Source organism: Rhamphochromis sp. 'chilingali' (assembly GCF_963969265.1).
Source record: "Rhamphochromis sp. 'chilingali' genome assembly, chromosome: 18".
Taxonomy (NCBI): Eukaryota; Metazoa; Chordata; class Actinopteri; order Cichliformes; family Cichlidae; genus Rhamphochromis; species Rhamphochromis sp. 'chilingali'.
Genome location: NC_137945.1, coordinates 25,283,538 through 25,310,251, shown reverse-complemented (window position 1 = coordinate 25,310,251; position 26,714 = coordinate 25,283,538). Strand labels below are relative to the sequence as shown.

The following is a 26,714-nucleotide window of genomic DNA, read 5'->3' as shown; positions in this document are numbered from 1 at the left end:
ACTGAACAGCATGTTAATGCAGGATGTTTACATAGTCAGCAACAGCAACTGATGTGGCTTCAAATTGAATCTTAACTTGGGGAATTTTACTTCCACTCATAATAACTTGATTTACCAAAACATGATTTTGAATTGACCACTAGGAGGCGCAAATCCAACTCAAAGTAGTCAAATGTTCAGTCCATTACACAAATCACCTTCACTGCAAGGTTTGTTGGTTTGTTTTTATCAAGCTAGTTAACACAGACTTATGAATCATTCATGCATTGAGAATGAACTAGTGTTGTGTATTCACAGAACAAGAAACAGCTTTAAATTGTTTTATTAGACAGTAGCAGCTTTTTACAAAAAATAAAATTAAAATAAAAACACAATTTATCACGGTTTCTTTGGTTGAATCTATGAAAAATGCCAAAGATAACAAAGAAATTAAACAGTTTTGTTTTTTTGCAACAAAAACGTGATTCTAAAAGAGCTGCTTTGTTCAAACTGGACAAGTTGAGGACAAAAAACTATATGGCTGAAGAGTTACCTCACATCCAAAGAAGAGCTTTGAATGTCCTTCAAGAATATTTTGCAACACATTTTGCTTCATACTGGGGAAATATTCCCGATGACTACTTAAACAAATGATAAAAAAGCTGCCTAAGAGATTTCAGGCTGTGTTGAAGAATAAAGGTATTCAAGCTTGATAGAGCTGTACACAATCTGTACTTCCCATTTTATCAACAAAATACTGAAAAATGAAGAGTGGTTCCAGACTTTGGCACAGTATTGTAGGACACTGAAAAACTTACTCCTCCTGCTTGTAGATGTCTGGTATTATGTGTCAGTAACTAATTCACAGTAGGATGACTGACACCAGATTGTGACTGTCATGCCTCTGTTTGTTGGAGTCATTGAGCCTCCGAGCTAAAACAAACCATCCAACCAATAGAGGTTATTGGTCACTGGTTTGTTATGTTGACTTTTTTCCTGTAATTTCATTCTACCTTACCTGTCCATTAGAGAAATATAGTTTAGCTAACAAAAAAGGAAGTAAAGAATCAGTAGATCAGTCAGTTTAAATGTCTCTATTGCTTTATAGAGACATTTAAATCTCATTTGCAAATATTTTGATTAAGCACAAACATATCTTTATTTGATATGGCCAGTCACAAATCAGACAAATACAGTATATTAAAAGTATAAAAGAAGAATCAAAACATCATCAAACTGTTTACTTTATAGAGATACTGGACAGCAATTAACAAATAATTAAAATTAGCACAAGTAATGATTGAGGTACGAATTAGCAAAGTTTGGCACTATGAGCCGATGCACAGCAACGTCTCAGTCTATAGTAAAACATAAGCTCAGCAGACCAGTCAGTGTGAAATGACGACAAACTTACTCAAAAGCAAAGACTTGTCCCAAAAACATGCTGCACTGTGCAAATGTTTCAGGCACTCAGATCAGACCTCTGATACTTTCAAATTTTCCACGAAGAGTGTACATTTATCAGTAAACTATGAACAACTGCAGGAAACAAAACATTCACGATCTTTTCACTTCTCAGATTTTACATCTCCAATTACTTTCCTCCTCTCTTTGTTGCATCTTTGAGCTCCCACCAGTCAAGCAGCTAACATGACACATCACTGCTTCATAGCTGTTATTTTAAAGCCATAAATGTAAGGCATGCGTCAACTCTATCATGACCTCAAATGAGCACAAGTGAGGTCTAGACAAATGGCATTGTATAAAAAATATATAGGAAAGTTTGAGTAAAATAAATGCAGAGGGTCTGTGTCTATAGAGCAGTGTTTCTCAACCACTGCTGCCATGGAAGATTATCCAAATTCACCTGATTGGTACTCCGAGCGAGCGTAGCATTGTGACAGGCAGAACAGTTAATGTTGGAGAATTGTGGATCAATATGATTGTCATTGTGCAAGATGATTAGCAGGGTGCAGAACTTACACGAAGAAGTCTGAGTTAGCGGGGTCTATATGTCATGAATCGCTGTGCGGCAGGCAGGAGTTGGACCCAAAATGCAAGACTCACAGACTCAGGGGATGAACTCAAAAATCACAGCTTTATTTGCTGGTAGGACAAACAAACTAAACTGGGAAACAACAAACTAAGAACTCACAGAGAGCCACAGGGCGATCCACACAGCATGAGGGACAACGCAACACTGACTCAGAGAAACACAGGGTTAAAATACACTGGGAAGTAACGAGGGGAATGAGACACAGAAGGAGGGCACAGCTGGGAGAAATCAGGACTGACGAGACAAGGAAAGCAGGACACATTCACATAAGACGCGGACCATCAAAGTAAAACAGGAAGGATCACACAGAGACGCGAACTTGACACAGTGGAGACAGCAACTAAGAAACACAGAGACATAAACCATAAGGCAGAGGACTCTAAGAACCGAGAGACACAGAGGGGAACTCAAACATGCAGACACAGACTTACACAGAACAGAGGGGACACAGAGAAACATGAAGGGCAAGGGATCGAAACTAGAAACCATAGAATAACTCACACAAGTACAATAATACAAACATCACAAAGAACTAAAAACGCTGGGTCAGGAGACCCAGGACCGTGACACTATAAGTGTAGACCTAACAGTTACATTCTCTTCCACTTGAGGGCAGTATAGCTTCTTGGTCAAATTCAGTAAGCAGCAGGTATTAGCGGTGGATAATAGCTGCAGCATGCTCAGCTGGATTTTCTGAAATACCTCACCTGCTACCTGAGCGATATTACAGTTATTGTAGACTTTTATTTGTTTGTTGTTAATTCTTTCACAGCATTTTGCATGCTGGAATATTTTGTGCTCCCTAAAAACTAATTGACATTTTTGTTTGAATGTTTTAGTTAACAAAAAGGAATGTGAAAATCATACAGGGTTTTCATATTTCTGTACAGGGACACAGACAAAATAACTACAATAATAGAAATAAATACATAGGTGAGTGTGTTACAGCTAAGCTTTGTGTTTTTATCAATGAAGATTTTCTTAAGGCTGCAAAGCCACCTGTTCCACTTCTCTTTAATATAAAAAAAGAAATGGTCGAAACCAACACTTGTTCCTGCACACATAATTTACACTGACTGCTAAAATAAGCATGATTTGTAATAACTCAACTGGGTTAACTTATTTATCTACTCATATTTTGGGAAAACTACAAAGAAGCAAAAAGCAGTAATTTGAATTTTTCAAAGACAGAAAAGAGGTGGTTTGATGCCAGGAAAGCAGAAGCTATTGGTTAAAAGGTGCCATAATGCACGCTGGCTTGTGTGTATCTGTTTGTGTATATCCGTTGAAATATGTGGTTAATACTGAGCAACATCTCATGCTAAGTTGGCTAAAGATGCATGATGATGTGGAAGACTGAGACTGTATGTGACAGTCAGACAGGTGAGTGGCCTGAATGACAAATACAGGTGTGTGCTGTAGGTCACTGTATTAGGGATAGCAGCAGCTATATTGTGCAATTAATTTCCAAATACTCCAAGAAGTTTTTTGTTTTTTTTTACTAATAATCAAAAAGACAAATCTTTTTCAGGCTTCACAATAAAAACAACTTTGCTTTATGTATTATTTTACTCTACACTTTAAAAAAATGTAAGTACACTATAGGTACAGCTCAATTTAGACTAAAATCACTTCTATTGATGGGATTTTTATCTCTTTCTCTTCTGTTTCCTCTTCCTCCACTCCTTCCGGTTGTTTGGTAAAATTCCTGTAGGTGTTCAGTGTCTCAACATTCATATAGATCAGGGGTGCCCAATCCCGGTCCTCGAGAGCTACCGTCCTGCAGCTTTTAGATGCATCCTTGTTCCCACACACCCGAATCAAATGAATGGCTTGTTATCAGGCCTTTGCCAAACATGATGGCATGCTGAAGAGATCAAACCATTTGACTCAGCTGTGTTGGAGTAGGGATGCATCTAAAAGCTGCAGGATAGTAGCTCTCGAGGACTGGGATTGGGCAGGCCTGATATAGATCCTCTCCTCGTCACTGACGTCATCTTCTTCATTGCAGGTTTTTAGAATGACTGAAACAGAGCAAAGCAGATTCTTCTAGACATCATGATCTAAACAAAGCTGCTGTTTCATCCAATATATTGTTTGTTCTGGTGAGCACTGACCTCTGCTGTGGATGTGGGCCTGCTGTGTTTGCCTCCTTCTCCTGAGCACCAGTAAGACCACCAACAAGACCAGCAGGAGCAACAGGACCACAGGAACTACAGACGAGACCAGCAGCTGTCATGGTCCTGGGTCAAGCGACCCAGTGTTGAGTTTATGTATCTTTTATATTTATTTTGTGCCTTAGCTTAGTGCACCTAGTTAATTTCTAGATTACTGTGTAGTCCTGTTTCTTAGTTATGTCATCTCCCCTGTACTAAGTTTCCCTGGTTCATGTGTCTTGTCTCTGTGGTTATGTTTGGCTCCTTGTCTAGTCTGTCATACGTGTTAGGCCTGTTAAGTTGTGTTGTCGTGTCTAAGTCTGCATGTTTCCTGTTTTATTTTGAAAAGGGGCTTATGTTCTGTGTTCATGTGGTTAGTTTTACTCTTGCCTGTGCATCATTTTGTTTATCCTAGTCAGCTGTTTCCTCATGTGTCTCCACTTCCCCTGATCACCTCATGTGTGTATTTAAGTCCTCTGTTTTCTGAATGTCATTGTCGCGTCGTCTGTGTTCCACCCTCCATGTTGTCACAGCCAGTCTTAGTATTCATAGTTATGGTTTCCTGTGTCTTCATAGTTTTTTCCTAGTTTTACTTTCCCAGTTTAGTCATAGTTTAGTTTGTCACTGCGTTTCTGCCTTGTCTGCACTCCCTGTCACCAGCCACAATAAAGGCTCGCTTTCAGTTAAGTTTACTCGAGTCTACTCTCGTGTGTTCGCACCTGGGTCCACCACACACACCACCGCATGGTCTGCCTCCGCAGACCGCGACAGTAGCATCCGAGGAACTAAGAGAGAAAAGGTTTTAGTCAAATATGAACAGTGATGGGAATAACAGCGTTACAAGTAACGGCGTTACTAACAACAAACAGACGGTTGAAGCTGTGTTCAGCTTAAAGGAGCCCAGGAAAGGGGACCACAGTTTATAAAATGTGTTTTTTGACCCACAAACTGTATATTAAATTTTTTTCTAAATCCATACAGGACATTATATCTTTTACCCATTGCGCATGCAAGAGTCTTCCCACTAAAGCAAAATAGCTCGCCTGGCCAGCAGTAATGAAAAGTTTAAGTTTGAGTCTAGAGTTGGGCAGATTCAGGTTCTAGACCACATCAAAAATAGCACAGAGTGGCTCTGGTTTAATTTGGTCCTTGATTCTCGTCCCTGGTTTTCCCGAGTGTGAGTGAAGTGAAGAGGAGCATTTTGTGTGGCAGGAGCAGAGCGTGTGTGGCGTGGCCGAAGAGCAGCTTGGGAGTGAACTGGAGAGAATGTGTGGAATTTCCCCTCACCTACCCCGTGGAACCCCAGAACCCCTGAACTCCTCTCACATTCTGTATATAGTCAATCAGTTTTGTTTTTGTTTTGCTTTTTTAAATGGAAATAAACTCTCCTTGCTCTTTTCCTTAAGTCTGCACCTGAGTTTCCGTCAACCCTGACAGAACGTTCCAGCCAAACCATGGACCCCGTAGATTGGTGGGTCATCCCCCTCGTCCCCAGACTCTGTTCCCTCCACATAAGTGGGATTAAGGAGGTCCTCGAAGTATTCCTTCCACCGCCCGACTTCAATGCTGATGTGGGCAACGACAGTACCTGAAAGGGCGTGATTGGGAGGAATGGCCTCCCTGAGCTGAACCCGAGTAGTTTTTCATTATTGGACTTTGCCATTGCCGAAGCTGCTTCACTGAGCTGCGGCCTCAAGGTGGTTGGTGCCTGTCGTGGTGTCCATACAGACAATATTGATTTGTAAATGATTAAATAACAATCTTGTCAACACAAAGTTCTTTATTTGGAGCCCAGTTCTACAAGAAAGACGTTACTGAATAAGTGCTTGTGCTTAAAGTGCTTTGGCAGTATTTGAGACAATGTTAAATTTAATCATCATCGACTTGTTTGCTGCTGCCTGCTGCTGAAAGGCATTGAGGAGAGGGGACATTTGGGCAGTGCATTTATTGCGGCATATTATGTGTTTTCTGGATACACTGTGCTTTTTCACCATTCAGAGGTTGATGGCTCCATGTCAGAGCACTGGCTATGAATTTCAGATGGATCAGGCCTTAACTTACGTTATCAATCGTTCTTTTCATCTTTTCTGATTACCCACAGCTACATCCACTTCTGTCCGGCCTAGGCTCCTCACTAGGGCTGGGTATCGTCACGGATTTCTATAATCCATTCGATTATGAGTCGCAAGGTCCCGATTCGATTCAATTTTGCCTCAGACAGTCCAAAATATTATAATTCTGATCATTTATCAGTACTGACACTTGTGAGACTTCATCAGAGGTGTGAGCATCACAGCAGATGTCTTTGTGTCAAAGTAACTGAGGATAAAACACAGAAAAACATGAAGGAGATTTTCCAGGCCTGGCTTTTTATAGCAGATAACTGCCCTAAAAATATTCTGCAACAGAACAAATCAACATATGAACATTACCTGATGCTGCTGAAGTGAAGCAGAGCAAAGTTACAGAGGTTTTATTAAAGACACAGCTAAGCATTTTGCAATTTGGCATAATTTTAAAAATGAGTTTCTTTGCTATTAAACAGCAGAAATTAGGCTTTCTTGTTGGAGGTCATTTTTGGGGAAAACAAAACCAGTGGCTGACGCACTCTACATGACTTGTGCGTAATAAGCGAACAAATAATGCAGAAAATAGATTTAGGATGGGAAACTGTTCTTGCAGTACACTGAGAGAGAAAGCTGTGCAGGAAGTGTGATTTTTATCATGGTGAAAGCAAAATAGCAAAAGTAAGAGGGAATTAATGACGATGTTTATCAAATGTGAAGCTTAGTTTTGATCTTCTTTTGCTGCTGGTTCAGTCAATTTTGGTTGGAGAGAGACAAAACCTGCAGCACCAGAATCTAGTGCAAAAAAATCTCAAAGACGTAAACACAAAGTGTGGACCCGGCGCATCAGAATCAGTGAGCTGTCGGCTTTCAGCACTGACGACGTGCCATCGGGTGAGAAAGCCACATCTCACTGATTCTGATGTGAGGAATCCGTGTACCTGCTCTCATTTACTGTTTTAGCTGTTTGGTGGTTGTCAAAATAGTTTTGTGAGTTTTAACCTGAGATTCTGGCGTTTCTCAGTAAACCCTTCGCTTTCACTCCGTCCTTTACGACAACAAAAGCAAAAACGTACTTCGTGAACAATATTAGTTTAAATGGTATTTCACTCTCTAGAGGTTCATTTCTCCAGCTTACCAATTCAAAACCTTTAAGCCCGCCTGCTCTGCTCGGCTGTAGAAAGCAAGAGACTGAAAACATGGGCACTGGCGCTAAGAAGGGACAAGAGCTGGCTAGAGCTTCAGCAATTGGCTGACACGAGATGAGTGGAATAAAACAATAGGCTCCCCTCCATCAACATTTGGAAAAACTTAGCCCTTGTTTAACCAAATCATATATATAAATCTGCGTCCCTTTTATGTTTAAATAAATATAGTGATTTTGTTTCACTGTCATTAAAGAAAGACAGTAAGAGCAGAAACAATTAACATGACGTATTTTACTTTTCTTTTTTTTCTTTTTTTAAAGATGTTTTTAGCAACTGGGCCACATGTAGCTTGTTGGTGGTCCCTAAACGGCCAGTGTGAGGTCAATGAGAAATAAAGATTCAAACATAAATTATACGTCATGCAGTTCGTCTCATTTCAGCCACTAAACAGTCTTTGATAAATTTCTGATCAGGAGATGGGACATTTGAAGAGTATGATATAAACATCGGAACAGATAACATTAAAGATGATAAAGTTTTGAAAATAGGAAAATACAAAACACAGAAAAAACGGATAGTATAGAGCTGTATATTAATATGAATACAGCGCTGTTGTGCAGTGATTTTGAAAGGTTCTCCAACTAAACACTAAAGACTTCTGGTACTGAGCTGCTCTAAAGGACACAGAGCTCACACAGGGCAGCAGAACCGACCAGCAAACAGGATGTTCATGGTGGGGTTATGTCTGATGAAGAAGAGGAAGGGGTAGTCTGCGATGAAGGATTTTAAATCACAATTGCCCCATCTTATTTTGCCCATCATAGTCTCACCCCAACACATATCCACAAAAGTAGCCTCAGTTGCCTTCTCGTGGACCTTCACAAAAGCCTTGTGGATGACTTTTGAAAGTACCAGATCTTTGCGCCCAGACATGCCTGTGACAGAGAAGTGAAAGGAGAACATTTTAAATGAACATAATGCTGCATTTTCATTTTTTTTCTTTTTTGTTTTTATCTGAGAGGGTTTTTTCAAATTAAATTCTGATAAGGCTAGGTGGTGATATAGATCACCTGGTTGAGCTGACAACTAAAATACCAAAAGATCTGCAGGAGCCTGGGTTTGAGTGTTTCCAGACCATTTCCTGCATGCCTCATCCTCTCCCTTTTATCCTCTCTACTATTCTGTCAAAGTGTGATATCTCAAAAATAAACCTTAATAAGGTCACTTCAACAGCCTGTCTGTTAATAGGAAAATTGTACTTAGTAGTCAGTATAATCTTTTAATGATATAAGTTTTCATATGGTAGAATGCTGCATGTAATCATTTGTGTGTAGAAGTATATAGTTGGTGGCATATTGAATGTCTCATCCTCGGATGTCTGTAACATTCTAGGGTGTTCACCCCCACATCCTAGGAGCATGAGAGAGGTCGTACCTTGTCTTATTGTTTTACGGTAGGATTAATGTAGCTATGTCAGTTTTAGTTTAAGTGCTTTTTTACATATAGATGAACTGTTGGATTTTCCAGACCAGCAGGTTAAGGGAAGTCGTTTATGGGGCCACACTCTGACCCCCCCCCCCCCCCCCCCCCCCCCCCCCCCCCCCACACACACACACACACACACACACACACACACACACCTCCACATTCCAATGTAAGGAACAAACGCTCACTGAAGTATAAATAAAGACCGGGGCAGTTTCTCAGTGCGAGCCTCAGTTCTGGAGGCTGCCCTTGCTAGCAAGAAGTTCTGTGTGTTTCTCTTCTCTGAGTCTTTACTGAAGAAGTGTTTTAGAGTATATTTCTTAACATTGTCATTAGTGATTAGCAGAGGTGTGGACTCAAGTCACATGACTTGGACTCGAGTCATTAATTTTATGACTTTAGACTTGACTTGAAAAAATGTTCTAAGACTTGTGACTTGACTTGGACTTTTACACCAATGACCTGGGACTTGAATTGGACTTGAACCGGTTTACTTGAAAAGACTTGATATTTCACCCCAAATCTAAAATTTAACACGCATATTATATAGAAAGTGTGCACCATTAATTCAATTCATTCATTCATTTATTCAAACCACACTCCGTACGTATGTGTGCGTGAGCTGTAGCACAGCCAATCAAATTAACCAGATTTTTTTTAAAGAAAAAAAAAATGCTCAAAAATGCTGCAAGGAGTTGTTTTTTTCAGGTACATAAACTATGAAGTAGTCAACAAAAAAACCCCGAAATGCAATATACAAAACATGCAAGTAGAGAATCACAGACAGATGGAACAACTTCCAACTTTGTCTGACAGTTGAAGTTGCATAAAGAACGGTAGGTGGTGCTTCTCTTTTGCTACGATGGGATAGCTGACTTCATCTAACGAGCAAATGTTGTCCAGGCTACGTTGATGATACTGTTTGGTTTTAATGTGTATGATATTTTTGTCATGCGATTTTAAAGCCGGTCCTACAAGCACATCCAAGAATAACATGCAGCTTATCTCAGAACTGTCGGTGAAAATTATTCTTGGAGCTAGGTTTAATTGAGCTGCATTTTAAAGAGGTGCAATTTCACAATTTGTGTATATTTTCCAAGTTCACTATTTTGTCATGTGTTGAGAAAAATAGAGATTTAAAAATCACATGGTCTAATATTTACATTTAGCATAACTGCAACATGCTTTTTTTGTTTTTGTTTTTTAAAGAATCGAAAGGACTTGAAATTCAAAGTCCGAGTAAAGTCACTCGGACTTTTACACCAGTGACTTGAGACTTGACTTGTGACTTAAGGGTAAAGACTTGAGACTTACTTGAGACTTGCAAAACAATGACTTGGTCCCACCTCTGGTGATTAGTGTCAGAGAGTACGTCTAGTTTAGGCAGGAGGAAGCCAGAACACCTCCCTGACTGTCTGTCAGTATTATAATATTTCACTAGCTGGGCCCATCCTCATTTTATTTTTGACAGCGTTTTTAGTAAATAAAGGCAAATGACTTAAAAATATTAATAGCAGTTTGGAGAAGACCTCAGAGGGGACTGGCGGCAGCTCCTGGGCCAGGCAGATCCCCATGTGCTAATGAGACGTGAAAGAATTGAAAAAGGGCAGGGAATGAACAGCTTGTAGAGCTGAGACTGTCATATATAGATAAGAACCGTAAAGGCCAAGTTTAGAGGTGTGGTCCCACTCCTGAAATTCAGATAATGTATCTACAATAAAAGTATCAGGACTGTCATGTAAAAGTCCACCAGTCCATTCAAAACCCAGCAACAAAGTTTAGATCCTGCTTTCAAAATCTCACAGTAGTATGATCATCAAACAAGATAAACTTCTGAACACCAGGAGAAAAGAAATTCAGTATTTTCATGGTATCCTTACAGGTGCACACTCCTCACCTTAGAGGGACTTAGCAGGAGCAGTGAGTCCTGCTTATGAAAAACATGTGAACTTGAACTGGACATTATATGAAGTGATTGTGTATACATATGTAAATGTGATCCACCTGGTGTGTGTTGCTGCACCCAGTGGTTGACATCAATCCTGACTTCTTCAGACCTGGTCTTGAAGTCCACAGACTCCAGCTCTGCTCTGTAATGTTTCTTACTTTGTATTAAGAATTCCTGAAACCACAGACGACACATTTATAAATTCACTCCAGCAAAGTCTCTGACATCACTGATTCTGATTTACTTCAGGCTGACATGATAAGAAAAGACTGTTATATTCACATGAACACACATGCTGAATCACACATGCCTCATTTCAATCATTAACACAGTTTTAGATTCTGATCAGTCAGAACTCACAGCATTTCTCTCTCTGCCTCTCATTTACTCCAAAACACACGAGCTCATGAAGAATCACACTCTACATAAAAAGAAGAAACAGACCTGAGTAAAGGGGCAGGACTTCTCTCTGTACAGTCTGTTAGCAACACTGAAGGTAAATGGAGCATCTGTCCTGTTGAGTACAGTGAGAAGTTGGGCGAAGCTGCTGTGAACATCACCCCAACAATCCTCGGTTTGTAAAAAGTCCACCAGTCCATTCAAAACCCAGCAACAAAGTTTAGATCCTGCTTTCAAAATCTCACAGTAGTATGATCATCAAACAAGATAAACAATCTGCTGAAATAAGCAGCTCCATGGTCTTTTGGAGAACTCGTTCACTGCTGGAGCATTGTTGCTCTACACTCTGTTCATAAACACCAACAAACTGCAAACGTATGTCTCACCAGAGAAGTCACACTTTGTGTGATCAAAGGCGTCCACCATGCCCATGCTGCTCAGGACTGTGTTCAGGTCATACGTCTCCTCCAGTGTAAATCGAGGCAGCCTCACATCAATATAACATGTTTGCATCTGGCCTGGATGAGTCCAAGCCACAAATTTCTCGGAGGTCAGCTCCTTCTCCAGCTGGGATGGAAACAATATCACTTATTAGAGATTGTGTGTGTGTGTGGTTTATGTGTATTGGTGGATGTGTACAACTAGTCAAGTAATCATTGCTATTGTCACTAGTTAGTATCAGATGTACTAGTAATTTAATCAGTTTTACTGTTTACATTTTATTGATAAAATAAATTTATTAATAAATTGTACATTTTTGTGTCCTAAATGTTATGCAGCCATCTGCCACCAAATGTGGTGGCAGTGTTGTTGAGAAATGCCATAAATTAGTTAATCTTGGCCTGATTTTTCTGTTAACATTATTTTATTTAATTACCTATTATTGCTACGCAACCCTTGTGGTGTCCTCGGATCAAAAATGGTCGCTAGGTGAATGGCAAACAAGCATATGGGAATCCCGAGGACACCACAAGATGAAAAAATAGGACCTGCAACCGACAGAAAATAGCTTTCTCTAAAAGGAGTTCAGTTTTTCAAAAAAGGCTCAGAGTAGAGTTGCCACTGCTTAAAAGGAGACAGCTGAGGGGGCACCTCCAGGGTAAGGTGTTCCCACCAGGCATACACTGTGACCTGCTGGAGAGAATAAATCTATTGGCCGGACTGGGAACACCTTAACATTTCCCCAGATAAGCTGGAGGAGAGAGGGAATTTTTGGACTTCTCTGCTTCGGCTGCTGTTCCTGCTACCCAACATCAGATAAGCACAAGAAAATTGATGGATGACTTATTGTTTTGTTATTTTAAATGTAAACTTTTATTCAAGTGATTGTCATGAATTCTCGAACGGCATCCATCATCCATGATGTCGAGCAGTTTTCAGATTTGACTTAATATCTGGGTGTTTGTCAGTTTTAGACGATTCGATCAGTCTGATTTGTTTTCTTCGTTTAGTTGACTAAGAAATGAGTCACCAGGAACATCACGAGTGTGTAAGTGTTCTACCTTCTCCAGTCCTGTTGTATCATCCTCTATCTCTGCAGGTAAAAAGATAAGCATGCTCACTTCCTTCCCACTGTAAGGCATCTCTAGAATCTGTCCAGCAGAGGGTTTCAAGCATTACTGCACATAAATCTACTGATACATTTACATTACAATCACTCTGTCAGTGAAATCTGATTATGCCAGTGATTTATACAAATATAATAAATATGATGGTTACCTTGCAGTTTGCTTCTTCGATGAAGGTACACGCAAAGTCTTCTTCCTGTTTCATCATCTTCACAGGCTTTGAGTCATTCTGAAGACAAACAAGAAATTAAAAGCATTTTTAATATAGTCATTGAAATATGTCTTGGATGCAAAAATGAATTAAATGACTCTGAAAAACTTTGCCTTTGAAGCTGTGTGTCATGAAGACTCATTTCCAGTCACAGATGTATTCTCATGACTTTTAATTAAAGTAGTTCGTAAAGAAGCTTTGTATGTCGTACACTCCCAAATAAATCTTATTTATCTCACACTTGGCCTTAATGCAGTCTCACATTAATAATTTTGGCTCCTCATCTTTAAAGCTCCCTCATCTTGAGGCCATTTTGATTGGCTGTCCCTCTTTAACAAAAGGGGAGGGGCTGATCTTTCTGACATCATGCAGAGCAGAGAAACTGAAACCGGTCCTTAACATCAGTCTGAAATCTGAGTTTTGGCTCACAGATATTACTTGTATATTTGCTCATGATTTGAAACTGTCCATGTTGACCAACCACAACTGCAATGGTATATAGACTTTACAAGGTTATAGTTTCATAGTCAGTGTTCTGTTTTGATGAGCACTTTTACCTTGTTGAGCCAAAATTGAGCATCATAAGTTTTAGACCACGAGAAATTATTTATCCAGTAGCCTTTGAAGTGGGTGGCAGTGAACAACACCAGCCTGGTCAGTTCATTCAAATCATCTTCATCCACCACCTCTGTGATGTTACCTGGTGACCAAAGTAAAACCAAATGTAAACACTGAGAAGTAAAGCTTCAAAGACTGCAGCAAAGTTTTCATCCACAAATCTATGAAAACACGATGGACCCCACACTCTTTCAGCCTTTGTAGGCCAGAGAAACATGATGAGTTTTACAAATACTGTTTAATATATTCTTTGACTATTAGTGAAACCCGAAGATATTATTCATCAGCACAACATATGAATATTTAGAACAAGTATGTGTGCACAGCCATTCTGGCTAATGACTACAGCACACATGTAACAACTCATTATTGAAGTACTTATAAATCCTGCTTTTTCTAAACAAGATAAGATGAATGAGGTAAACAAGGGACATCAGATAAGCAGGTAAAGTTGCATTAATGTGCTGTTCCACAAGATGGCGCTCCTCCCTATATTTCTTCATAATTCTCAACGCTCGGCATATACTTGAGTTGAGCTTCAGTCAAGGTCAACACATCTGGATGTAAACAAAGTATTCTGGTGCCTGGCAGCCACCTTGGAAGTGAAAGAGACTACCTTTAATGCTGTGCCAGCCCAAACAGGCAGGGAGACAGAAACGCTTTTCATAGAAGGAAAGAGTTAATATTAAAATCTGATGGTATTTTAAGCTGTGCTGTAGTCTAACTTTCACAGAGCTCATTAAACTCAACTACCTGAACTCATATTGACCTGAGATACTGGGACAGGAAGAGTTTGACAGATAAAATATAAAAAGATACATAAACAAGAAGATTAAAAAAATATGAGAAGCGGCAGTGAGTGAGTTTGGCTGAAAAGAAACAAGTGAACAGAGGACTGTGCAGACACTGAGGAAGGTGGTTCTGGGATCCAGAGATCACTGCTGAATCAGCTTGAATCACTGTGGGTTAAATCAGGATTAACGGTGGAAGGAGCCCTTTGACAAACCCCGGTCACAGGTCTGTAAAGCTTCTTCACTCTTCAAAACTATGTTAAGTACAGCTACCATCACTTCTGAACACCAGGAGAAAAGAAATTCAGTATTTTCATGGTATCCTTACAGGTGCACACTCCTCACCTTAGAGGGACTTAGCAGGAGCAGTGAGTCCTGCTTATGAAAAACATGTGAACTTGAACTGGACATTAGATGAAGTGATTGTGTGTACATGTGTAAATGTGATCCACCTGGTGTGTGTTGCTGCACCCAGTGGTTGACATCAATCCTGACTTCTTCAGACCTGGTCTTGAAGTCCACAGACTCCAGCTCTGCTCTGTAATGTTTCTTACTTTGTATTAAGAATTCCTGAAACCACAGACGACACATTTATAAATTCACTCCAGCAAAGTCTCTGACATCACTGATTCTGATTTACTTCAGGCTGACATGATAAGAAAAGACTGTTATATTCACATGAACACACATGCTGAATCACACATGCCTCATTTCAATCATTAACACAGTTTTAGATTCTGATCAGTCAGAACTCACAGCATTTCTCTCTCTGCCTCTCATTTACTCCAAAACACACGAGCTCATGAAGAATCACACTCTACATAAAAAGAAGAAACAGACCTGAGTAAAGGGGCAGGACTTCTCTCTGTACAGTCTGTTAGCAACACTGAAGGTAAATGGAGCATCTGTCCTGTTGAGTACAGTGAGAAGTTGGGCGAAGCTGCTGTGAACATCACCCCAACAATCCTCGGTTTGCAAGCACTGTGGACAAAACACTTTAGTGGATTCAAAGAAGGACACAGAAGAAAATTCTGGACTGGATCTAAAACAAAGAAACTAACTTTTGATTTTCTTTCTTTGTCGTTAGATGATTTGTTATTATTTGTTTCCTCTGAGTGCCCAGCTTCTTCAACATCCCCAGGGAACCTTTCTGTTATCTGGATTCACTTAGCCTAACATCAGCAATAAGTGCTCACATGAGCCCTACGTTTCCATCTTCACTATCCAATAAAAGCCACAAATAACAAAAAACGGAGCTTACTGTGTCACAGCCTAAAGGAGACAGAAATAACTTTAGTTTCTCAACAAAGAAAATGAAATTAATTTTATTGATTGACAAGGTTTTCTTAGTATGTGTTTCACTCTCCTAACCTCTGTGTAGTAACAGTATGTAACTGTAACTTCCTTTTAAAACGTTGTGAGTGTGTGAAAACGGGAAAAACAACTAATTGTAAGCTGCATTCAAGCTCATGATGCACTTTGTGTCTTCATTCATATCAGGCTGTGGTAACTCAGCTCCTTAAAGATGAACAGACAAAGACTGTATCCACAGAGTGGAGCTGTTATTATTTTGTGTATTTCTCAAAGCTAGTAGGAAGACTGTTTGTGCAGCATTGATCCTGTTGGAAAGATTTGAACTTTCTGTTAATAAATCTCAGAAAACTGGTTTGGTTTCAGTCTCAGTTTATTTTTCCACATTACTCTGGAGTTACTTTCTCATTTAGGTTGTCATGTTGACTTGAGTTTAGCTTATTTGACCTCTTTTAAGGGTCCGACATTATCACTTTTGTATGAGTTACTGTGCCCTCATGTCTAACCAGCTCAGTCGCTCACATTAGGTTTCAGGCTATAATAATATCACACTGATACACTGGAGACAAGTCAGGGTCATTTATACAGTTATAATGGTCACAGTGGTTTCCAGCAGCTGCCCAGATTAACACCAGAGCATCCTGCATGTGTTAAATGAGTACCACTACAACAACTATTCTGCACTATAATTTTAGTGTTAGTGTGTGAGCATGTGTACTGTACCTCTGACAGCTGTGTGGCTGTGTTGCCTCTGGCCCCCAGCATCACCATAGCCAGGGCTGAAGAGATGCTGAACGGAGAGAAAAAGATGTTTCCTGTCTTGCTGTTCTTGCTCAGCTGTTTGAGCAAAGCCAGAGAGAAGGAAGTGTTGTCCTTGGGCAGAGATGTTGCTGATGCCATTGTTTCTGGTACGAAGGGGGGGGGGCAGTGAGTTCTTCAATTCACCAAGCAAGATTAATTAAATCTAACTGAGCTTCACTTTACCTAAAAACTACAAAAACTATGGTGGCTGTTATTCAGGGTTTTTGTTTAAAACGACATCCTTCATGGTGTGTATGCAGATTTAGTCACAAAGCTCCCAGAGAAGTCAGTGCGTTATAAACAGCTCAAAGGACAAATCCTGATCTGATGCCAGGAAATGAGAAGCTAATGCTTGAAAGGTTTCATAATGCAATTGCACAAGTCATCGTGTGTGAATAGTTCTGTGTATATGTGTTGAAATATGTGGTTAATACTGAGTAAGAGCTCATGCTGAATAAGTTAAAGATACATTCTACAAAACGTATAGGAAGACTGAGACTGCTAATGTATGTACACTGAAAAAAAGGGATTGGCCAATTCTTGGATTTACGTAAGCATCTTGCGTGTATTTAACATAAGTGCCTCATGCTTTAAAGTTAAGTGTAACTATATAGTGTAGAAACTACATGATCTGCAGAGAGGCTAGATTAAATTGTTCATATCATGCTCGAGTGAAGTAAGTCAATAACTTTCAGTCTCGTATGCTTTGGATCGTGGTTTCAGGAAGGCATCCATCTCAGTCAAATCGAGTAGCCTCCACTACTTTTTTTGGTATACTGAAAAAAGTAAATTGGGTGCTTTTTTACATTAAAAAAGTCTAACTTGTAATTTAAACACAATAATTTCATGCTTCTATGAACGTAATTAAATCATGAAGGATCTGTACGAAATTCAACAACTTAATTTGTCCTTGTTGCGATGACATGATACAATCTAGTAAGAGTGGTTAGTTGCTGAACTCATGAAATTCACAAGATCGCACGAGATGTCAAACTGTAGGAAAATCACTGGCGTTATAAGAGGCAGACAACTACGACACATCACGTGCATGCTATTGCTATTTCTTGTGGTTTAACCTGTCAAGGACAAAAACGTACAAAAAAATTCTGTATCAAGCCTTGAAATCATAGCTTTCCTACTTTTGTTAAGTCTGGATTGGTGGCATGGTGGTTAGTGCTGTTGTTTCACAGTAACAAGATCCTGGGTTCAAATCCACAATCTGGCTAATTTGCACTGGTTTCCCTCTGGGTATTCTGGTTTCTTCCCACAGTTAAAAGTCGTGCAGTTGTTAGAGTTAGGTTAATTGATGATTCTAAATTACCTGTCAATGTAAGTGCAAATGGTTGTTTGTGACAGACTTGTGAGTTGTCTAGGGTGTACCCTGCCTAACAATTCAGGGTTATTTCCCAGCCCCCCTGCAACCAGGATAAAGAGAGGATGTTAGTTGTTGTAGATCCATTCAATTTTTATGTTAACCAGACTCTAGACTTTGTTGAACATTATGTAATATGAAGACAACATGTAGTATTTAAATGAGCAAGTAGTATTGGGGTAAATGTTATTTAATAGTATTGAAATAAAATGACAAAATTGTGATGTATTAAAATATTCCAAGAGCTCAACTTACTTCATCTAAACATGTTTCAATCGCGTTTTATGAACACAAAATGCACATGTTTATTGAATATGAAAAAGTTGTGTTGATTGAACACAATTGTTTAAGTTTCTGCCAAAGCAAAACATTTGTGTGCAACCAATGTCCACTATTGAATCAAGTAAATCCAACATGGCCTTTTTTTCAGTGTATGTAACAGTCAGACAGGTCAGTGGCTAAATGATAAATACAGGTGTGCGCTGTAGGTCACTGTTTTGGAGATAGTTGCAGTTATATTGTGTAATTAATTTCCAAATACTCCAAGAACAAGTTGTTTTTTGTTTTTATTGCAAATTTATTTGCATTATATCATTTAAATAATCATCAGAAATACAAAGATTAGCTTGGCTTCACAATAAAAACTTGCCTAATGTATTCTTTTACTTTATACTTAAAAAGAATATACAAAATATACATACTCTGCATCAATAGTGCTACACTGAGTTTTAGCAAAACAGCCTTATACAACTAAAATAAATCAAATGAGCAAGAAATGAAATATTAACTTTACATTTTTCTTGACATTCAGCTCAATTTAGAGTAAAATCAGATGCAACCTTTAATTGATGTGATTCTGTGAGAAAATTCAACACATCACATTGGACAGAAAAACACGTTATTCCCTGTTGCTGGTGTTTCAGGAAGGACACTTGTACATATTTGAATTGTACCTGAAACACTGTTTTACATTTCTACACACAACAAAATGAATAAGCTGCTTCAAACATCTCCAAAGTGAAATTTCTATGATTTCAGGAACATCTTTTTTAAATGTTCACGGTCTTCAGTGCAAACAACAGCATAAACACACAGGTGCACCTCTGCACCACCTCTAAACTAATAAACTAACAACCAGTGTCCAGCACAAAAGTTATCGCTAACCCTTTTCATTTTGTACAAATCCAGCTTTTCTGAGTTTGTGTCTGACCAGATGCAGCTTTCTGAACCATCTTTTCAACGTTCTTATACTTATACTTATCACCACACTGTGTTTATGTGCTTAAAAAGAAATTATTTTTAACTAAAACCAATTCTGAACTATAATTTCACCAACTCATCTACACGGACATTTTATAGAGGGTATTATTAAAAGACAGAAATTCAAAATGTGTAATCTGTGATAAACTAGATCCCCCCACAATATTTACACTGATGACGAGCCAGAAAGGCTGCAATGTTCTGATCAATGATGGAGCCTCTCGCTTCCAATCTTAAAATGTATTAAATATTATTCTGACTGTGTTAATCTGAATGGATCGATGTTAATCATTATAAATCTAAATGTTTTGATAAATGTCCTCTTGTTCTTCATAAAGGTCGACAGTTTGTTCAGCAAACATCTGTGTTACATATACATGATCATTTTCATCACCGCTGCTTTGTTCTTCGTCTGCTTCCACTTTTCTCTCTTTCTCATATATTTCCTCTCTCTTCGCTCTTCCTGTTTGTTTGGTAAAATTCCTGTAGGTGTTCAGTGTCTCAACATTCATATAGATCCTCTCCTCGTCACTGACGTCATCTTCTTCATTACAGGTTTTTAGAGTCACTGAAACACAGCACAGCAGATTTTTCTAGATGTCATGATCAAAATAAAGCTGCTGATTCATGTAATATGTTGTTTGTTCTGGTGAGCACTGACCTGTGGTGTGGATGTGGGCCTGCTGTGTTTGCCTCCTTCTCCTGAGCACCAGTAAGACCACCAACAAGACCAGCAGGAGCAACAGGACCACAGGAACTACAGACGAGACCAGCAGCATCCGAGGAACTAAGAGAGAAAAGGTTTTTGTCAAAAATGAAAGATAGAAAGTGGTTTTGTATTATTTATTGGCACTTCCTATTTCCTTTGTAATCATGGTTTTACATAGTAAGGAGGTTCTTGTTTGGCAAACGTGTGTTAATCAGAAATGAGTTTAAGACTAATTACAGACTTTTGATGAATCTACAGTCGTATGGAGTCTTTTATTTATTGTTTAGGATGACATTTGTATCTAACATGTTTGGAGTGTTAGAGGGAGCTGAGCACCCACAGAAAACACAGGCAAAGGTGCTAAATGCAAACACAGTTAGCTCAGGTAACAAAGACACACAAACACCAAACCTTCTGTGAGACAACAGTGTTTATCTCTGTGAAGGTTCTCAGTCATCCAGGTCATCGTAGTCAAAGGAGTGTTTATCATATCGCCAGCATTTACTGTCCTTCTAGGACAGTACAAAACATAAATTCAATGCTATACTTACATTTAATGATGACAGTAATGGGTGCTGTTGCAGTAGAACTCAATGTCCGTGTGGACACTGTGACTTCATACACACAGCTGTAGTTGCCTTGGTGTTCATACTCAGCTACAGGGAAACTAAAGGAGGCTGAGTTGTTGACTGCTGGCTTGCTGTCTGTGACGTTGGAGTCAGAGAAGATGAGAAAGAACCGTCCACTGGAAAATGTCGAGTTAATGGAGCAGGTGAAGACAAAACTGTAACCCCTGGTGATCTCTGCACCTTCAGGACCCCAGACCAGACCTGCACCAGGAGAGGTCAGGGAGATGCTGGGTGTCTGCAGTCTCACTGGGGAATAAAAGGTACCAGGATTAAGAAGGGAGCAGAATCAAACACAACACTTAGTTTCTTGTTTATAAATGTAGTAGGTATGGAGCAGCATTAACATATTATTGTTATGCTGAATTTGATTTGATGAATGATCTTATAGGTCTTTGCAAACTCTGGATTTGATTCTTTCATTGCTAAACGCTCCACAGTCTCCCATAATTAACCTCTAATACTGTCTGGTTGCTGCTTGCTACAGTGGGCTTTGAGAGCATTTTTGATAATGGCCAAAAAACATGAACCAGTAAAAATATCAGATAAATAAAGTGACTAAAAACTATATAGAGCAGCAGATTCCATCTTTAATACACTCTTTTTATATGTAACAATTAAATAAGTTTAAAGCTATGATTGAAAAACTCTTTCAATTACTTTGTTACAGAGTTTTTTTAAAAAAATCAAAGGATCTGTGATAAAAATGCAGTACTCTCTTATTCATGTCACTCTTATCTCGCTTTGTTCCAAGAGTTACTCCATACTTGTTTTTGTTTTTCTTACCAGTAACAGAGAGTCTGACAGAATCACTTAATGGGGAGCTGAATTCACGACTTGAGCCTCTTTTCTTATACTGACACTGGTAAGATCCCTCGTTATCAAAGTCCACGTTAGGAATTTTGAAGGTAGCAGAGTTTGTGTTGGAGGTTTGGCTCCTCCTGAATGAACCCTGAATTTGACTCAGAGTGAACGATCCACCTAAAACCTGAGTTGAGACTGAACATGTGATTTCAACAGTCTGACCCCAGGTCACCTCACCAACAGGGTAAATGGAGATACGAGGTTTTGGAAACCTCACTGAAAAAATATCAACATATCAAAGCATTATCTCACCAGGTTACTGATTCTATTACTGAAAGAAGAGAATGAAACAAAGAACTTGGCAAAGTGGATTTTTTTCTTACCAGTAACAGAGAGTCTGACAGGGGAAGAGCTGAAACTTCTACTTGTTTTCATGTACTGACACTGGTACAGTCCATCATGATCAAAGTTCACATTGTGAAGACTGAATGTAACAGAGCTCATAGAGGATGTTTGACTCTGGCTGAATGAGCCTGAAGTCTTCTGGAGGATAAAAGTTCCACCTGAGAACTTGTATGAAACTGAGCAAGTGATTCGGACGTCCTGACCCCAGGTGACCTCATTACTGTATAAGGAGATGGTGGGCTCTGGGAGGGTATCTAAAGAAATGATACAGTATTAGATAAGACAGGACACAGTCAAGATCTGATCAGATAATCTTAGTGGCTGATGGCTTAGCTGATACCATTTTATGTATGCAAATGAAAAACCTCAAATACTTGAGGGGCTTAAGTGGAAGCTTTTTTTGACCCTGCTGCTCTTTGAATACAATTGTTGGAGGTTATTGCTGCTAAAAATTAAAGAGTTCACTTTTTTGGACAAGCACTGAAAATACTGTGCTGCACACATTGTACTGCTGCCTGAAAGAAAAATGACTTTCTCTTAACTCCACATGAATTAAAAAATACTGTCAACAGTCACATTTTTAGGATCTTAGGATGGCAAACTTTTTCAAGATAAAAAGTCTGTAAATTAGGCTTTAAGTGAAGTCTGAGCTCAAAGTTCTTCACAAGCCTTGAGTAAGAAACGTGTTAACATGGTATGTTTAATTATGCGAATCAGTTATCTCATTAAATGTGCATCAAACTGCAAACATGTTCAACAGAAAGACTGAGTGTAATAAAACAACAACTAAATGTGTGTTTTAAACATTTGAACATCTTTTCTGTGAAAGTAAAATATGATGGAATGAGATCTTACTAGAATCTAAGTATTGACAAGTACATGAAAAAAACAGCTATTATAAAGTGATAAGACCATAAACACTATAGAAAGGTTTTCTTACCTGAACAGACGACGCCAGCGTCCCGACCAAAGTTACAGGAATAACTAATAGAGCTGATGTACCTACAATAATCTAGAGAAATTTCACTTCCTGAACAGTCCACATTACTGCGGAAGAAATTTCCTGTACCTTGACCAAAGTAAGCAGACCTACCGGCCTGCAGAGCTATCCCACAGTTCAGCTCTCTACAGGCCACCTCGGCATCTTTTAAGTCCCAGCCATTATCACACACTCTTCCCCAGGAGTAACGGTAAGAGTTATAGATTTCAACTCTTCCAGAGCACCGAGTGTACCGAGATCCAGCTAATCTGATCCGACCTATGAGGAAAAAGAAAATATGAACTATATTGCAAAAATGGCTTTAAATTGAAAATGTAAGTATGACAGGTTAGAACAGACTGACCTGCAGAAGGTGAAGGTGAGACCACGAGATAAACAACTATGGGAAAATTAAACCATGGAATGTTATCAAGACATAAAGTTATTCAGTCTAAAAATAATTTAAGAAAAGTTGTAAAGTTATCCAGACTGTCTCTGTGATAAAGAAAAGTATTAAACATTATGGAAAATCTGTTTTACCAAGAATCAGGAAATGAAGCGCTCTCTTCTCTCTGCCCTCCATGACTGAGAAGAAAGGCTGCTGCTTCATGTCATTTATGAGAACAGATGACAGAAACCTGAACTAAAACCTGTGGTTTACAAAAACACTTTGCACTGGTTATCCTTCTGAAACACTTCTCCTTTTGATTTCTTTCTTTCTTTTTTTCTTACTTGAAAGTAACAGAGCACTAATACTGAACAACAAAAGCAAACGGCAGCACTCAAATAACAAATTTACCAGTTCTGGACTTGAAAATACATACAAACCTTTTCCTTATATGCACCTGATTTATTTATGTACATCAGTGTGAATGTATGTGCATCAAAACTTCTGAGGTATCATGTGTAAGAAAATTGAATGTTGGCATTACTCTCTCTGCGTGAAAAAAGAAAAAAAATAGAAAATGAAAAAATTACAAAAAACATAAAAAATAAAGACACAGTAACAGAGCTCTAATCTACGGTGTAATTAATCAATCATTTCTAAAAACTAATAAAAACATTTTATCCTGATGTTTTCTAGCAATTTTTGAGCATTTTACTTCATTTTATTTTCTGTCCTCCACCAGCTTCCCAGGTCTGAGCTTTACATGTTGCAGCTGGTAAGTTGAAACCCAACTGTTCGTCTTCTTTTTAATAAACTAAATGACTGAAAACAACACGTGTTTCCATATAATAAACACTCATAACTAAAACGTGATCTTTAATTCATTAAAGGGTTTGATAACAGTTTTGCTTCTGTATATTCAGGAAAATGTCAAAGAAGTAAAAACGATCAGTGTTGGTTTTTCACAGAAAGTTCACAGACAGGAGGTGGTTCAGTGCCAGGAAAGGAGAAGCTAGTGGTTAAAGTTTCACAGTGCAGCTGCTTTAGTGTGCACGTGTATATGAATGTGTATATACTTTTATGTATCTGGCTAACGATGCTGCAAGATGACCAACTGAATTTCTGTTGACCATAGATGGACACATATGCATCTGTACACTCAGACACACTTATAGTAAATATGATGACACTTTACAAAAGTAAAGACACAGCTCATGAAATACAAGTCGACAACACGAGCTCCTCCATAGGGTAGCTGGGCAAAGCCAGTGAGGAACTCAGTCGAGCCAGCTCAGGTTGTCATGTCATGGGTCTTAGAAACAGAGTTTTGAGTTTTGTGGAAATATGGATTATTATTATTTTTTACTGTTATTGTAGTTTTATGATTTGTGCTTCTGGTTCCTCTTTATGTTAGAGTATTTAGCCTGTATTTGTCACGATCCTGGGTTGTTTGATCCAGAGTTTTGAGTTTTCATATATTTTGATGCTTTATGGTTTATGGTCAAGTTCATTTACTTATCTTAAGCTCCTACGTTGCCCTGTTATATTTCATTGTTTATTAGATTCCCCTCGTGTCTTCACCCCTGTGTTTAAGTCTCCTTCACCCTTCATCTGTTTCAGTGATGTCTTTGTCTCCTGTCCCCTCCTCTTGTTTACAAGTTCCCCTGTGACCTGTTCCATCTGTCATGTGTGTTTCCCCCCACACATTACGTTCTGTTTGTGCTTAGTTATGTCCATGTCTCATCTCCAGTCCCCTTTCCCCTCTGCATGTAGTTACAGTGTGCGTGTTCCTCGTCGGTTCATTTCTGCTTCATTTCTGCGTTTCCTATGTTGTCAAGCTCATGTTGTCATGTCTGCTTCCCATTGTGTTTCCATGTTCAGCGTGTGTTCAATTTCACTTCCCCTGTGGCATCACTATGTTCATTCGTATCAGCTGTTTCCTCATGTGTTTCCACTCCCCCTGATCACCTCCTGTGTGTATTTATCCTCTGTGTTTTCATTCATTTCATGTCCAAGCGTCTGCTACGTCATGACATGTTTCCAGGTCTTCATGTATGCATGCTCCAGTTGTCATGTTTAGGGTATTTCATGTTTTCCTTCTTGTTTTCCCGATTTTAGATTATTGTTTAGCTTTGAATTGATTTCACGCTTTTGTTTTGGGCTGTTAAAACCTGCCTTTAATAAACGTCTCGCTTTCTGTTAACATTAAGTTTTGTTCTCGCATGTCTGCCCTTGGGTCCTACTCCTCACTCCACACAGTCAGCTTCCATTAACTGTGACTGTATTGTCCATATTCCTCTTTGTTTGTTGTTTAATATGACTCCCCTGTGTCCTCTGTATATGTTTAGTCTGTCTTTTGGGTTTAGTATTACAGGCTCTCTCTTGGTTTGGGTTCTTTGTTTTTCTTTAGTTAGCCTTACAAATAGTTTACTATTTGTAAGAGTGGTAACCTTAGTTAAGTACCTTGTGTTTTTTGAGGTTTAGATGTCTTTATTTTCTTCTTTAATTGTTTTTTTGTTTTGTTTTGTTGAGTTTGTTCTCTTTTGTATTCCTTGAAATACTGAGTCTTCTTTTTTTTTTGTTGGTTTCAGTCACTGATGACTTGTAAAGTTGTGTTAGTTAGTTCCCTCTGTGTTCAATTTCTCGCTGTCTTTCACTGTTTTCTTGTCTCTGTCTTTGTGTATGGGAGGAGACCATTGGACTGACTTGAATCACTCCATTATACTCATTTCCATGTTACACAGCCCAATAACGTTTTTGTCTTACTTTACTCCAGTTCACAGGAGTTAATCTCCAAGCCTCGAGGGCCAGTGTCCTGAAACGTTTCCATGTGTCCCTCTTGCAACACCCCTGAATACAATTAGTATGTCATTAGTAAGACTCTATAGAACCTCGCTGCATGCTGAGGTGGCATTTCAGCCATTTGAATAATGTCACAGCAGCTCATGAGAGAATGAACGTGCAATAAAAGTAGATTTAGAAGTACTTCTTCTTTTTTTTTTTTTAAACTTACACTTTTATTTAAATTTAGTTGAGTAGGGTTAGGGGTTGCCACCTCGGCATCCAGTAATGACCTACAGATTTTATGCAGGTGTGTTGCAGCAGGGACACATGGAAAGGTTTCAGGACAGCGGCCCTTGAGGACTGGAGTTTGAGACCCATGCTCTAGTTCACAGGTGTCGAACTGCAGTCCTCGAGGGCCGGTGTCCTTGATCCAACACAGCTGATTTAAATGACTAAATGACCTCCTCAACATGTCTTGAAGTTCTCCAGAGGTCTGGTAATGAACTAATTGAATGATTCAGGCGTGTTGACCTGACCTTTAAAACCTGCAGCACACCGGCCCTCGAGTTCGACATCCCTGCTCTCGTTAGACAGCTGTCATTGCACATTAACTTTCATTGTTTAGGAATGCAAAATTTAAAAAAGGTTTTGTTAATACTGTAAACAGAACAAACTCTCTTTTTTTTATTACACTCAACAAAAATATAAATGCAACACCTTTGTTACTGCTCCCATTCCCCATGGGATGGACGTAGAGACCTAAAATTCATTCCAGATACACAATATAACCATCCCTCCCAAACAGTGGTCACAAATCAGTCCAAATGTGTGGTAGTGGGCACATCTGCCA

At 39.0% G+C, this 26,714-nt stretch overlaps 1 protein-coding gene across 1 annotated transcript in view; it reads right to left on the bottom strand.

Annotated features, from left to right (window-relative positions):
• Positions 1-7,238: 7,238 nt before the first annotated feature.
• LOC308385848 (leukocyte elastase inhibitor-like) overlaps positions 7,239-26,714 on the bottom strand; it is a 31,691-nt gene continuing 12,215 nt past the window's right edge. The window contains exons 5-13 of the mRNA XM_080865033.1: positions 21,237-21,584; positions 16,460-16,641; positions 15,266-15,406; positions 14,878-14,995; positions 13,574-13,716; positions 12,957-13,034; positions 12,740-12,829; positions 11,624-11,804; positions 7,239-8,340 (exon numbers count right to left, since the gene is read on the bottom strand). Of these exons, the coding sequence (XP_080721159.1) occupies positions 8,096-8,340; positions 11,624-11,804; positions 12,740-12,829; positions 12,957-13,034; positions 13,574-13,716; positions 14,878-14,995; positions 15,266-15,406; positions 16,460-16,641; positions 21,237-21,584 (1,526 nt within the window). The 3' untranslated portion in view covers positions 7,239-8,095. The remainder of the gene's footprint in view (positions 8,341-11,623; positions 11,805-12,739; positions 12,830-12,956; positions 13,035-13,573; positions 13,717-14,877; positions 14,996-15,265; positions 15,407-16,459; positions 16,642-21,236; positions 21,585-26,714) is intronic.